This window comes from Condylura cristata, unplaced genomic scaffold, assembly GCF_000260355.1.
Source record: "Condylura cristata isolate star-nosed mole 26May11 unplaced genomic scaffold, ConCri1.0 scaffold00008, whole genome shotgun sequence".
Lineage (NCBI taxonomy): Eukaryota > Metazoa > Chordata > Mammalia > Eulipotyphla > Talpidae > Condylura > Condylura cristata.
Genome location: NW_004567109.1, coordinates 21,380,419 through 21,396,478, shown reverse-complemented (window position 1 = coordinate 21,396,478; position 16,060 = coordinate 21,380,419). Strand labels below are relative to the sequence as shown.

The 16,060-nt window shown below is 41.2% G+C and overlaps 1 protein-coding gene across 1 annotated transcript; it reads right to left on the bottom strand.

The window, feature by feature from the left end:
• Nucleotides 1-823: 823 nt before the first annotated feature.
• On the bottom strand, nt 824-10,266 carry ZFP69B (ZFP69 zinc finger protein B). The gene is made up of 5 exons (XM_004679448.2): nt 10,140-10,266; nt 7,678-7,763; nt 6,009-6,135; nt 5,675-5,770; nt 824-2,091 (listed from the first exon to the last, which is right to left on the bottom strand). Exons 1-5 carry the CDS (start codon nt 10,264-10,266, stop codon nt 923-925), a joined length of 1,605 nt encoding a protein of 534 aa, XP_004679505.1. The 3' UTR covers nt 824-922.
• Between the last annotated feature and the right edge of the window lie 5,794 nt (nt 10,267-16,060).

Sequence of the window (16,060 nt, the reverse complement as noted above, 5' to 3'; positions counted from 1 at the left end):
ATATTCTATTGCCATTATTAACCATTTTAAGTATTCTGTAAATTGGCAATGATAGCCCTTAGGTTAAATGTAATCCAACACCTGCATTTAAATGAAGTTTATAGGAACATAGCTACATCCATTTGTTTATGTCAGTGGTTCTCAACTAAAGCAAATACTGCCAAGTAGGGGATATATGAGCATGTCTAGAGACATTTCTGGTTGTCACCGATGGCTGGAGTTACTACTGGTGTTCTGTTGCAAGGGATGCTCTGAAACACCCTACTATGCACGGAGCAGCTTGCTCACTCATTAAGTATCAGCTCAAAATATCAGCAGTGCCAAGGCTGAGAGGCTCTGATTTATGTATTGTCTGGACATTTCTGCCCTAAAATGGAAGCGTTCTGACTGAGAACATATCATAGATAACACTTAATATATTTATTGTCTGGCCCTTTATAGAAGAAAGTTGCTAATTCTTCCCTACAGGAAGCCATAAAAAATAAGTATCTTATGTATAATAAGCAGTTTTTGAAATCTCCCTTTAACATATTTCTGAGAAATGAGCCAAGGGATATTTTATTAACTCTTCTAGCCATAGGAAGGCTATAGTAAAATATTAAATTTTATTCTGATGTATTAGTTAATCGTTATATCACGACCTGTCATGATGAAGTTCTCATTGGCCCTCAGTGAAATGAGAAAAATAAAGACAAATTTAGGAGATTTTTCAAACAGCTGACTTAATTCAAAGTAAAGAGCTATCTTTTGGTAATATCCTTTCACTATTTTTAAGTACCAAAATATCCTTTCTTTTAAAATATGGTAAAAGTTTTAACATTTGATCAAACCATTAAAAAATTACTGACCCTTGAAATCTAAGTCAAAAAAAACAGAGAGGCTTTTGCTTAAAGATGCGGACTTCTTGCTGTTTGAACACAGTTTATGGGTCATTGCTGAAGGTATTTCTTAAGTGTGTCTTGCAATGTCTAATAAGTGATGAACTACAGCTGAAGGCTTTTCCACATTCATTACAATCATAAGGTTTTTCTCCAGTATGAATTCTCTGATGTTTAGCGAAGGATGAATCATGCCTAAAAGATTTCCCACAATGACCACATTCATAAGGTTTCACTCCAGTGTGGACTCGCTGGTGGATAGAAAGATGTATTCTCTGGCTAAAGGCTTTCCCACATTCCTTACATTTATAAGGTCTTTCCCCAGTATGAGTCCTCTGGTGTTGAGTTAGGTACGTGCTATGGCTAAAGGTTTTACTGCACACATTACAAATGTAGGGTTTCAAACCAGAATGAATAATTTCATGTTGCCGAAGGTGTCTAATCTGGAAAAAAGCTTTCCCACAGTCTTTGCATGTAAAAGGTTTCTCTCTAACATGAGTTCTCAAGTGCTGGATCAACCCAATGCTCTGGCTGAATGCCTTCTCACATACACCACATTCATAGGGCTTCTCACCAGTATGAATTCTAACATGTTGAGTTAGAGATGATGGATGTCTGAAGGTTTTCCCACATTCCTTACATTCATAGGGTTTCTCACCAGTATGGATTCTTTGATGTGGAATAAGTGATGAACTTTGGCTAAAGGCTTTTCCACATTCTTTACATCTGAAAGGTTTCTCTCCAGTATGAATTCTCATATGTTCTGTAAGGTGAATGAGTTGTTTGAATATTTTTTCACAAATATTACATTCAAAGGTTTTCATTCTTGTGTAACGCCTTGAACAATTAATCATATCTAGATTGTATCTACCATTCTTCCCAGGTATGGCATATTTGTGGTCTCTTTTTCTTGAAGACCCTACTGGCTCTGGAACAACTTTTGAGCTCATATTAATACTTTTCTCAAATCTGTTAGATTCTAGGCTACTTTCCTGAGTGGGCATTTTCTTGTGGTTCAAGGAGACATGCCCTTCACCCATGCCTTGGTTATTCTGGTGATTTTCTAAGATGTCATGTTTGGAAATTCTTTCCAATGTGGAACTGAAGGTGTTTCCTCTTGTGGGCCTTTCCATTATCAGGCCATGGTGTAATTCTTCCCAAGAAATGCCATTCTTTATGGTTGATTCTTTGGTTTCTGTTTTGTCCCCCAATTCTGAAAAAAAAAAAAAATATATATATATATATATATATATTTGCCTTAAAAAAGAAATGGCATTAGTATGAACAGAAGTGGGTAAACAACATGTACTAGGTACAGGAGACCTGGACTGTCATTAAAGGTGATCTTGAGGTTTAGCTGATATAAAAGGAAATGAAGAAGTGGTCAAAAGAAAGAAGATGTTAAAAGTATATGAAGTGACTGAGAAATTGGGCGAAGCTCATCTAAGTAAATTTCAAGAATAAATAGACTATGAAGTGAGCGTGGGTTATAAAGACAATAGCAAGCTGTAACATTAAGGAATACAAGATTCTAATACTGTATCGCCTCAAACCAATATTTCTATCACAAAACCAGGCTCTCCCTGGTGGTGCAACAGGTTAAAGCACTACATTATAAAGCTCTCCAGAGCCATTGCAGCACAAGTGTGATTCCTGGCCAGGGAGCTGACCCACATGGAATGGCAGACCTCTTCTGATCCGCCTGCTGCTCCCCTCAGCAGTGTATTTCAGTGGATCTCCCCGTTCCATTCCCCACTCTGATTCTGGTGAATCCTCTCCCCCCATCCCACCCCACCCTCCACAACTCTGGCTTGTTCTGTAAGCATAAATAAATAAATCTTAAAAAATTTTTTTTGAAATATTTATCTCAAAAACCTATTAACCACTAAATCATAACGAATTCACAAAAAGAGACAAGCTCTCTTTATTTCATCCATATTCCCCATAGCACTAATACTTTGGAAGGCATCCATTCAGTCTGTCTGTCTACTTACCTGCATTTATATAATAACAAACATTCATACCTAAAAAAGGGACTGTGGTGTGTACATAGGTATTTCTGTATCTACTGTGTTAACTCCATTGTATCTTTTGGGTCCCCTTTTGTGTCTACACCTTTAGATTTACTTCATTCTTTAATAGCTGCATTAGATCCCATTTATGGACATTTCATAATTTGAATTTATTCAAATTATGCTGAAAACAGATAGGTTTTTTACCTCGTCATTACATATCAATTTAGTTCACACCTATCAGTACTTCGGAGGATTTACTAAAGAGGAATATTGAGTTATGTGTATGTGTACTTTCAGTGAATGTGGGTTTCCCTGCAAGTGCCTCACATTTTTATCTTTCTTCATAATTTTTCCCTCTGAATAAGGTGGAATATGGTTTTTTAATTTGTGACAAACTATTAACTATATTGTAAAATCTTAAAGGATAGAGGCTGTGTAAATTATCTAGATTTACACATTATCTAAATTATACATGGCACATCTGTGGATGAGAGAATTTTCCTGATTTTCATTTTTTTCTGTTCCTATCCATCCATTCTGGACCCTCCCATCCTAAAGTGCCAATATTTCCCATCACAGTAAAATCTTATTCCCTAGGATTTCTAACCTCACTTTAGTAATAACACTCAGTAGTGCTCAATAGTGGTTGGATAAATTTTGGAATGAACACAAAAAAGCAAGCAGAAATGTTTAGAATATGAAGTTGATTAACTTTTCTTTTTAGGATAAGAACAAGATAAATTTCACATACCAAGTTGCCAAATCTGTAACCTTCAAAAGCATTTGGAAAGAGAAAATAAGACGTCAATAAATGCAATTGAAAATTACAGTAATAGTCATGAGATGATGGGAACTTGGCTTAGCACTGTATCAACAGATATAAAGAGTTGAATGGTTCTAACAGAAAATACCAAAAAAGAAAGTGAAAAATTGAGGGAAAAAAACCACAACACATTCTTGCTGATACCCTGATTTCTATCTTAGAGAGACTAAAAGGCCAGAACAAAATTTAGAAGACGGCTTCTGTTCAGGAAGTACTGGGTTTGAAGTGATAACAACCTATCTGTGTAAAAATATCCTAAACGTAAGAGGAGAGTTCCTATGATATGTAAGACAGACATATATGGACAATATAGGTGTCAACTGGGTAGCTGAAATTATGGGATGCATATGTGGGAGTTTGTAAAGACAGAACCACAATGTAAAAAAACAGAGGTCCAGGGGCCTGTCTGGTAATGTAGGGTTAAGTCTCAGTGCAATCACACTTACCCACCCCTGTGGCCTAAGTTCCATCCCCAGCCAGGAAGCTGACCTCATGGTGCAGCTGCCCCCTCCTGTCTCCCCCACTGCTCCCCTCAGCAGTGTGTTTCAGTCAATCTGCCTGTTCTGCTCCCCACTCTGTCTCTGGTGATCCTCTTACCACCATGCACCTCTGGCCTGTATCCAGTTCTTATATGCATAAATCAATAAAACCTTAAATAAGAAAAGACAAAAGCCCTTCAGGGGTTATGGGAGATACTGCTGGCTGTTCCTTGAAATCTGTTCTACTCATTTTGGAACACACAATTTTAACAACAGTATGTTTTCTAATCTTCCTTCAACATGATTGAATGAGAAGACAAGGGACTCCCTCATTTAATGAACAAGTGTGAAAAGGATGGCCCATAAATACTCACAAATGTGCTCTTTTTCTATTTTTGGCTAAATTTAGATGACGGAGGTCCTAGAAACTAGTGAGAGCACCATGTGGGAGGAATCTCAGTCCCTGCGTTACAAGATAGAAAATAACTATCCTTTAGGCCATGAAATTCCCCTAGACCAGTATATGAGTAAGAAGTTTCTATTTTGAGTCAAATTCTAGAAATTTGCTACAGTTGTTTAGCAAGTCCTAACAAAGGTGGAAATAATATATTTGCATTAAAGAGGACATTGCATTAAAGAGAAGCAATGAAAAAGAAACGAGATAGAGGAGACAAAAATTATTAAAGTAGCTGGAGAAGAAAGGGATATCAAGAAGGAGACAAAGCCTGTATAAGCCAATGCTGTTGCATAAATAACCCCGTAAGAATACAAATTCTGCCATCAGAATAATTAGAATGCAGTACTGACTCTAGTGACTAGTAGCAAAGTGACCCCGTACAAGTTTCTTAACCCATGGGTTTCTTTTTTTTCATGTTTAAGATGAAGCAAATTCAGCTACAGGAATGACAGAGGCCAGCTTGGTAAACAGCTGCCATTACTACCTTTCTTAGAAAATGAAAATGACTGTTAAAGTCATGGATATGGTAAGAAGGAATTATATAGTGAGTTCTCAAAGTTCCTCAAAAATAAATTACCCTCCCCTTCAAAAAACATTTTAAATTACACTGGTTAAAAAAGAGAATCAGAAGTGAAGCTGAGATCCAGAATAAGATTAAGGAAAAAATCTAAATGGAATCTTAAGAGAAAGTAAAATATACGATAAAAGGACATGAGAAGGGTAACACACGAAGAGATCCATGAATGTATAGGAGAAGGACATTATGGTCAGAGTAAGGTTTAGAATGTTGGAGAAAGCAAGAAAACAGTGAAATCAGGTCAGTGAAACAGTAAAAGCTAACCACAATACAGAGGTATCGCTTCGTCTCATGCCAAAGAAACCAACATCAGAACAGGATGGGGTGACAGAGTGGTAATCAGGTTTCTTGCGGTCCCACGCAGATGGCTTCAGCCTTCCCAACATCCTGGAGCAACCTGAAGTAGAAACACAACTAAGGAGAGACACTGTCTCTCCTCTCTTACCTGCACTTGGACCTCCTGCAATAGTGTTTTCAATCAGCCATGGTTCTTCTCCTTTCTCCAACTGTGCAATCACACCAGGTTTGGAAAACTGATATCCTGCTCAGAGAGAAGAAAAGACTATATGTACTGAAGTCAAAGAGCCAAACCAAGGATTTAAAGATAGTTTCTTGGTATTCAGGCCTTCTCAAGAGCATAGCATAAAGACCAGGCCAGAAAAGACCAGCGCAACTATCATGTGGTGTTCAAAAGGAACCTCTAACCCAAGCCCAAAGCCTAAGCATAGCACTTGACTTAGACCTGCCTTCCAACAGAAAGCTCCAGAACCTGTCCTTACCCACTGACACCAGGTTCCCGTAGTTCTCCAGCATCACCTCCCGATACAGATTCCGGTGGGCGGGGGCCAGTTGCCCCCACTCCTCCTGGGTGAAGTCCACAGAGATGTCCTTGAAGGTCAGTAAGTCCTAGAACATCAAATATGCTCCTTTTCAATCAGTGTTCGGGAAGTTGTTTTGACCTTGTCAAGTGAAAGAGATTCCAGACAAGTTTTCCTGAACACCCTTTTAGAAACTGTTTGGCTGATATTCTAAGAAATTTACAAAGCAATCTAGAGAGCATGTAAGTTATTTCTGGTAACTTACAACTTGGCTGAAGACAAAGTACTCCTGAAATATTAAAGAAGGTCACAAGACAGTGTGTAGTAATTTAGATTAAGGACCATAAAGATTGAGGAGAAAGAGCACAGTTGCAAAGGGGTTAAGGCCACAAGCGAAGATGGACTCCTCTGTTGGGCTGAAAGAATTAGTTAAAATGAGAACATTTCAGTCTGGGCAAACTATGCTTAGTTGGTTATTTCTGCTAGTAAGAAAAGTGTGATATAACAGGATGTTTCTGGCAAGAGCAGGAATTCTGTCTTGTAAAGACTATCTACCTCTTGATGAAAGCAGACACTGTTAAAGTACAGGAGCTGTTGCATATGACCTATATAAATTAAATAACCATCTGATAGTTACTTTAGAAAGTATTCCCACAGGGGGAAAAAAAAAAAGGATTCCACAGGCAAAGAAAAGAGAACCCAGAGGCCTAAGAAAATAACAAATTCCTTAAGTATGGAGGCTGTTTTGATGACTGTTAGGTACTGGAGCCATTCCAGCATACACACCGTCCCCATTAGGCAGATAATAGTAACCATTTTTAACCACTGAGGAAAAATAAAGTTGAGGAAGGCTTAAAGACATAGGATTCAACCCTGTGCCATGGGATTTCTGGAAGCTAGTTATCATGCCACTTTAAAGCTCTCCTGTTTTCTAACTGTTTTTTCTATATTTGTGTTCTCTGATCATTCTAATTTTGAATTTCTCTCCGCTTCTGGGTGGGGAGCATATGGCTGTACCAGTTGGCAGGGCCGCTGGTTTTCTGATCTGCTCACGGGTACTGTTAAACTGCACTTAAAAGTTTTCCTCTTTTTTGTTCTGTCAACTTAGTGTTTTGCTCTCATGGCCAGCTAGTAGCTTTTCATTTTCCTTTCCAGCTACAGTTCTTCTCCAAGCATGACCAAAAACCCTTTCATAAAAGTCATTAATGAAGTGTGTATATATTTCTAAAAATAAGAAAGCCTGGTTCTGTTCATTTTGAAATGCTGTTTCAAATGTTTTACAGAGTTGCTCAGTGAAGCATGCTAGGCCCACAGGACATTTTACCATCTTTCCCCCAGATGACATCTGTGAGTTTACACTGAAACTGCATCATATGCTTTTTTAGCGCATACATTATACCCCCAACATAATTTTTAAACTTGCTGGATAAATGGCTAGAGGATTTGCTAGATATCAGAAGGCAACTGAGAAAGGAGACTTCTGGGGAAACTACCTTTGAAAAGCAACCAGCGAGGTCTGTTTTCAAAAAGGTTAAGAAAATCTACTTCAGTAAGTCAAGTCACAGAAAATCATCATCCAAGCTTCTTAAATCTAATAATTTCAAGAGAGAAACAGAAAACTCCAACCCACCTGGGATTCCACTGTCAGGGGTCCAGAGGCCACTTCACCCTCTAAACTTTCTCCCTGGGTCTCCCGAGCAGCCTGAGACAGCAGAGCTGGGGAAGAAAAAGAGCTGGGGTTTGCATCTCCTCAACTGCCCCAAGTAGAAATAGTACCTGCAGACCCACTGAATGCGACCCCCCAGGCACGTTCACAAAGACCATTTAGGGCCACGCAAGGACAGCCTTCTTCCTGAGGACATGCAGTGGGCTGCTCCGAGGATGAGTGCTGGTCAGTGTCAATCCAAAACCACACGTCTATCAGATCACTCCTGTCCAAAGAACTTTGAAGGGTTCCCACTGATAAAAGAAAACGCCAAGAATTTCATTGTGGACTTCAAGTTGCTTCCTCAACCATTATCTCCTCTAGAAACGCATCCTGCATCCACTGGACACACCCACATAATCCCATCCTCCATTCGCTGAGCTACCTGGATAGCACCCACCTTAGCACTTTTCCCAAGTCCTACTTGGTGAACAACTGAGTAACAGTTTAAGAGAAGTCTTCTCAGACATGAGAAGAAAGCTTCCTGTCCCCTGTACAAGCAAAAGCTTAGTTTTTAATATCTCCTCTAATATCCATCTCAGGCTGACTCCTATTATATTTATTTGTACAATTATTTCTTCACTGAGCATAAGAAGCTACCTTGTTCATTTTTTTCTAAACCTGTTAAAAGTTTAATCATAACACCCTGCCAGGTTGCTGAAATTCAAGAAACACTGACTGAGGTATCGAAAATATGAACTAGATTTAAGGCACACAAATTATTATCCTTGTTATATTTTCCCATGAAAAATGAGCACCCATATATCCACTACCTAATATCTGCTGTTATTTGCTTTTTTTCTTTTTTAAGATTTATTTATTTATGCATACAGAAATGGGGTATAGGCCAGAGGTGCAGAGGCGGTGAGAGGATTCACCAAAGACAGAATAGGGAACACAACAGGCAGATTGACAAAATATACTGCTGAAGGGAGCAGTGGATGGGTCAGGAGAAGTCTGTTGTGCCATGTGGGTCAGCTCCTTGGTTGGGGATTGAACTCAGGCTGCAACAGCTTTGGCTAGCTAGCTTCACAGTGCAATGCTTTGACCTATGGAGGACCCTCTATTTTTCTGAACCACAAAGTGTAAACATCAGACTTTCTCTTAAATACTTTTAAACAATCTTCTCTTGCATAACTATAATATCATTTATCACAACTAAGAAAGCTGATGAGATTACATAGGACCATCTAAACATTCAGTCCATTTTCAGATTTCCTCAACTGTTCCCAAATTGTCTTTGATTCTGGATTTTTTTCCACATCAGGAGCCAATTAAGGACAACATATTCAAAATGCTTACCTCTTCTTTCTCTTAATTCCACAATAGCAGTTTACTTTTTTCATGACATCAACTTTTTAAGAGATCAGAGTTATTGAATTATATCCACAGTGGAGTTTATCTTATTTCTCCAGCCCCTGTATTTTCTGTATTTCCAGGTTAAGCAGTTTTGTCAGGAATACTTCAAGGGTGAAACCATGTGCTTTATATGACTTCATCCAGGCAGTACAAAATGGCACATTAGCACATCACTGGGGCATGTGGTTAAGCCAGTGACCACCAGATCTCACCTCTGCAAAAGTCTGCTCTTACCTTATTGGCATTTAGCCAGTAATCTGCAGGGTGGATACTCAGATGCCACATGAATGTACAGTTTCCCCATGAACCTTTGAATTATTTCATGTACAGTAAAAGATTCTCACTTTTTAGTAGGTATTTTCTGTAAAGAACTTTCCTCAAACTGGAAATGATCTAAAAGGAAAGTAAATGCATCATTCATTCCCCTAATAATCAATTTTCAAAGTAAGAAATCAGTGTCTTTATCACTTCCAGTGTTAGTGACTTTTTTGGCACCTGCTCTCCCTATTTAAGTTCATCATGAACTTGTGGAATTTTGTTTATTCAAGGTATTACCATCAATCTGCCCCTCTCTGTGCAGTAGAAGCCCCTGGAAGCTGGCTGCAGCATCGTTTCCATACCTGCCACTAGTCTTTGAGCTTGGCCATGCTTTCTAGCACAAGACACTCCCGGCTCACCTGGGAAATTTCCCTGCTCCCTTTTAACCTCTGACTTAAGACTCCAAGTACCTGGGCATGTCTCTTATTTCATTCACATTTCCTCAGAAATTCAGGCAAGTCCTCCTGCCCCACCCCCTCAGGGAAGATGAAAAGAAGTAACACAGCGCTAACACTGAACCACTGGGTTTAGGTTGAGGTGGCCACCACAGGCACTCAGAAAAAACCCAGGCCAGGGGCCACCATCAAGAGCACCAGGGGCCACCATCAAGAACTCCAGGGGCCTTTTACTTCATGGTCTCCCCAACAGCTGCCTTTCTTCTGGCAACAAAGAGGGACACTTTTCCTCCCTCCCACCGTGTCTCTTCTCACCTTCTCTTTCTAACAACTTAGTCACATCCTCCCACAGAGGTGCCCCCTCCTTGGCCTTGTTGGGGTGGTGCAACTTCACCCAGGTGCCGGCCTCTGCGGGCAGGGTGATGAGTAGACGCTGCAGCATGGCGACTTGAGGGCTTGGTTTTCAGGGATGTCTGGCCTCAGCCCACGAGGCCGTGACAAGACTAGTGGCTAGTCTTGTCCACTTTCGAGGAGGAAATTGCCAGCACCTCTGCCTGGAGGTCTCAGCGTTCCAAGGACCGCCTCTACTGACCAACTCCTGCTTCTCAGTGTCCTCCACGCTCAGGAAACTAGCTGCATACTGTCGGGAGTCTGGAGCCCGGCCTTCTCCTTGGGGGTGCAGGCTTGGCGGGGTGCCTGAAAGAACACCTCCCTTCTGGAGCTCGGTCTGTCACCTCAGCAGGCAGCGGAGGGTCCAGGGTCTTAATCTCAGCTGCAATCTCGGGTCCCTGTCCATGCAGGCAGAACACAGAGTCAGCAAAAGGATTTAGAATTCTAAAACCTCAATTTTAGGAAAAAAATTGACAAAAGGTAAGAGACGTGGAGACTTTGGATAGACACAGCCCAGTGACCCCAATACTCTGTGCGGCATCATGAAGCATAAGGGTCGAGTAAACCCCCATTCTTTGTTTTAGACCGTCTGTTTTCTTAAGAGATGAGATTTGGGGTCAAAAGGGATCTGGGTTTGAATCACCCTTGCGCTGTGGCCAGTCACGAAAACGCCCGATCCCCAGTCTGTGCTTCCGTCCTCGCCCACCACCTGCGCGGGTTAGCCTTCCTCCAGCGCAGTCGCCCGCCGCCCGCCGGCTGCCTTTGTCTGGGCCCGACTCGGGGCGCCGACCCTCTGCGCCCGGAGTGGCGCCCACGCGGTGGGCGCGCCCTCACGTGTCCCGCTCCCCAGACCCGAGAGCGCGCCGCTCACCCCTCTTTCGGGATCTGACACTCGCCGTCGCCCTCCTGCCACAGCCGCCCCACGCAGCGCGGAGAGGCTCCCACGTAGCGCGGCCCCGCCAGTGCGCCAGCGCGGCAACTGCCGCGGCTAAGCCTGGTTCCCGGCATCCTCCGGGGCAGCAAAGACGTTCGGGGGTTTTAGGGATTCTCCTGCCCAGCGGTCCCCTCTCCGCCCCTGGCGTCCCCACCAGCCAGGCGGTCCCCTTTCTGCCCCATCCCCGTCTTGAATTCCACCTCCTTCATTGACCGCGGACAGAACTAGTTCTCTGCACAGAGTAGACACGTTATTGTTTCCGTGGGGACATCTGGAAGTCTCCACCACCTATATCACTAGTTTGTTGAGACAACTTTGTTATAAAATAATCTATACCACTTTCTTTAATAATATTTAGGTGGGAAAGACTGGCAATGGAATGAAATCCAGTGTAATTATATTGATCTACAATTCAATAAAACTAATTGTTTTCCTTATATTTCTGAAATGCCAGAAAACACACAAAAAGAATCAAAACGTTGTCTCTAACTTATGGGGCAGAGGTGAGGGGTGAGCCCTCAAACCTGCTGGCTCTAAATAGTTTCTGCCATCTGCCACATTACAACAAAACATACTCTGTGTGTAAACCCTTTAATGGAAAGGAACTTTGTACAATTAGTGTGCAATAAGAGAAGGGATAGAATAGATAAAATGGTCTCCAAATTAAGCACCAGAGTCTCCCATTCCTTCGTGGGTAGATGCCCAGTAGGGTTGGCCTAAAGCAGAGCCAGAGGTCAGAAAGCCTGCCACAAGTCTAGGGCGCCTTCTAGTGGGGACGCATAAGAAAAGGGCAGAAGGGGCCAGACAAGTCTGGAAGGAAAGGAGTAAAATCATAAGAAAACACTGCCATTGTTAACCTTCCCACGGGTCTCTCACATCTGTTTCAGGAGCCTCCTTCCAAATCCTCCAACTCCCAGGAACAAGCACAGCGTCTTCACCCATCCCTCTGCTCCATGTGTCTCCTCCAGGTCTCCTTGTTCCTTCCCCCTTCCATCTTCTCTCCCCAAGCTCCTCTTCAGCTTCTCCTGCTGCTCATCTTCACCCTTCCTTGTGGGGCAGGGAACCTGGAACCTCCCCTTTCCCTGCTGGACAGCCCTGTTACATAGCCTCACCCAGCGGAAATAACCATGGCTCATGTTTGGTGCACAGACCTAACTACACACACACACATACATTTTTGTTTTCTGTGCATTTTAATCCATTTCCTGCAAACCCTGTTATACTGTGATGCTATTTTACTGCTGATTTTTATCTCCTCGACAAGAGTTCCATTTTAGAAAATAAAATGAACTAAATGTGCCCTTTCCACACTTTTTCAAATTTTTATGATGAAGTATATATATAATGCATATGCTTATGTTTTAAAGATATTTTCAGATTGCTCTTCCAAAAGACTGATGTACAATTTTATCAGCAATATATGAGAATATTCTTTCACTGCAGTCCCACTTGAAGAGCTTTTTTTTTCTTTTGCCCAACTTGGTTGTACAAGGTATGTCATTCCTTTTAATTTTCATATTTGGCTAGTTTTTCATATGTTTATTGCTTAGTTGGCTTTTTCTCTTTTGAATTGTCTTATATTCTTTGTCCACTTTCCTTTCAAGCTATTTTTTTCTATCTCTGCCCCACTCCTTTTACTTGGCCAAAGCTGACCTAAAATCATGTTGAGATAGTGTTGTCATAGAATATGAATGTGTACATTATCGGTACACCCTGCAAACACATTTTATCAAATCTTTCAAGTGTTTCTTAATAATCTTCAAAACAGTGTCAGGGAATAGTTCAGATGAGGTCATAGCCACATTGAACCCAAACCACCATTTCAAAAAGGTACACGCCACAATTTCAGTTATACAACAGTGTAATTCAATGTATTTGATCTCTCAAATGGAAAACTGGTTAAACCTTGTCTTGCTCTAGGATTAAATTTAGATAGCACAAGTGATAAATTTAACCCAAGCCAGTTCTAGTTAGGCACATGCTCTCACAAAGTATATGCAATTGAGAAAGGTGAAGTTACTTTAGCATCTTGAAGAGACAAATGTGGGATTTCTTCTGCAGTAAAACTAAAGAGCTTCTGAAGCTATTTGAAACAAAGCCCATCTCTTCATGAAATTGAGAAAAACAGAGAATTTAGTGACCTATTCTTCTGTGACTGACAAACTTAATAGCTTTGTTATGTGTCTGCTTTAATTCTTTCTGCCCAGGCCCCCTGTGCAGAATCAGTGTAAGTTTTATTCAAATCACCACTACTATTCACATATCCATTACAATTTCCAGTTTTACCATTTAGACATAACATTTTCACCATTGATTTATGAAAGAGTTAAAAGGAAAGTAACTGTCCATAATGACTGTCAGGTCCAAATCCAATTTATAATTCTACATGTTTCCATAACAAATGATTGTGAACTTTCAAGGGAGTATTGAAATGTGTAGGAGGAATCTGTCAGAGTCACTTTTACTATCCATGGTTTCAAACATTTATGAGGGAAAGCTTAGTTACCTGTGGCAGGTGCTTTTGTGTCCCGGGTATTTCCTGTTGCTGTAAGAGCTGCACACTTTAGGGTGCTGCAGTGGATGCAGCTGCCAGAGTCTGCATCTCTGTGCTTTTTTTTCTTTTCAACTCTAAATAATTTTATATCATTTTTTTTATAATGTTTGCTTTTTTGGGCCCTCCCTGGTGGCACAACAGGTTAGGACGCAGCACTGCAAACCAGCAGCAGCCACTACAGTGAGTCCGATCCCTGGCCCCAGAGGTGACCCACATGGCACAACAGACCTCTCCTGACCCGCCCACTGCTCCCCTCAGCAGTATACTGTCTCTCTGGTGAATCCTCTTACTTCCCCACACCTCTGGCCTGTACCCCAGTTCTGTTTGCATAAATAAATAAATCTTTTTTTAAAAAGTTTGCTTTCTTGTTATTTTTTTCCTTGACCCCTTGTGTGGTTTCTCTATATTCCTCCTATAAGTGAAACCATCTGATATTTTTCTTTTTCCTTCTGTATTATTTCACTGAGCATAATCTCTGCAACTCCATTCATGTTGCCACAAATGAAATGAAAGTTTATCTTTTTTTGATTGCTGAGTAATATTTTGTTGTGTATAAATATATCTTCTTGATCAGTCGTCTATTTTGGGGCATTTGCATTGATTTCAAGTCTTACCTATTGTTAGTGCTGCAGTAAACATAGGGTGCAGGTATCCTTTTGAATTAGTGTTTTTGTGGTAAGGATAAGGTGGAAAAGTAGCCTTCCTATACTGCTGGTGGGAACGCAAACTGCTCCAACCACTATGGAGAGCTGTGTGAAGGTTCCCCAGACCACTAAAAATGGAGCTACCACATGACCAAGCAACTTCACTCCTAGGGCTCTATGTACAGGACACAAAAATGCTTTGTTTTACAGTTTCCCAGAATTTCAGTGAGATTCCGCTGTCTCTTTTAACAGGGTGCCATCTACTGGCTTTCTTTCCATGTCTCCTTTCCCTACTCCCCACTCGCATTTCCCCAATAAACCTGACCTTCGGTCCTTGTCTGGGGATCTGCTTGGGAGAGAAGTCAAGCTACACAGTTACTGAAGTTGTGGACAATGCTCCTGTAAGTCTAGCAGTCTTTGTCAAGGTGAGGCATGAGTTGTCATGCCTCACCAGCCTATCCTATCATCCCTCATCCCAAGTGATATAGCCTTGAAACCTCACCTTTCATCAGTTGTATTTCTTCAAATACACATTTAAAATGGAGATTTAGGGCCCTCCCTGGTGGCGTGGGTTAAAGCACTGCACTAAAAAGCTAAAGTCACTTCAGCATGAGTTCAATCCCCGCTGCCCTGGAGGTGATCCATATGGTGAGGCAGACCTTTCCTGACCCGCCCGCTGCTCCCCTCAGCAGTGTACTTCATCGATCTGCCTGTTCTGCTCCCCACTCTGTCTCTGGTGAAGCCTCTCACTGCCTCTGCACCTCTGGGATGTACCCCAATTCTGTATGAATAAATAAATCTTTAAAAAAAATGGAGATTTATACAACTGACAAGTACACTTACATTTACAATTTGTATACTTTCCTTTATGAAGAATAAACTTCAATTAGATAGCTGAAAATAAATACGTAATAAAACTATCTTTCAAAGTCACAGTCACTCTAGTTGTGATCTGCTTTCAGTGAATCTATTTCAGCTTGTAAATCATTTGCCACTCCACTTATATGATCCAGAATCTTGCTCACGTCCTCTTTCTTCAAAGGAACCATGTTAGCCAGGATGTTCTCTTCTCTTGTCCACTCTGGAATCATTCTTCAGGATCTTGGGGCTCTTTGCAACTAGTTTCACTAGGCATGGTTACCCAAAGTTAATGCTCCCCCCACCCTAGGGCACAGAGGAACAGTTCAAAATCATCTTCACCTTGATTTCCTTAAGATCCCAGAAAATGTTAATTTTATGGGAGAGCCAGGGAGATTTGAATTAGGATTGTAATTAACTTGAACATTAAGAGGAAGTACTTGTCAACATGGGATTACATCAAGACAGTAGTCAATCTTTGTCCCCACAGGGACCCTTTTCTTGGAGGCTTCCACACTACAGCTCCCTTCCCTGGGAAGACTATACCCCTCATTCTGTCTTCTGAGTCTTTGTCTTGTTGTCTTAAATTCTAGTTAAAGAGAGTAGATGGACATGTGTATTTAGCTCCATTCCCTCATAAAAACTCATCAAGACTGTTGAACAAAGGCATGAATCTAAAAGAACAAATTGAATGAAGAGGAGGAGAGAAACATTTTTGAAACTGGGAAACAGATGGGTGAGTGGTGACAGCATTATGGGTTCTGAAAAGACTGAATCCTAAAGAGAGCCGGGGGCAAAGCCAAGAAGAACCAATTTACATTGCAACAATCCCACAAAGCAAAGAAACTGGTTGCCT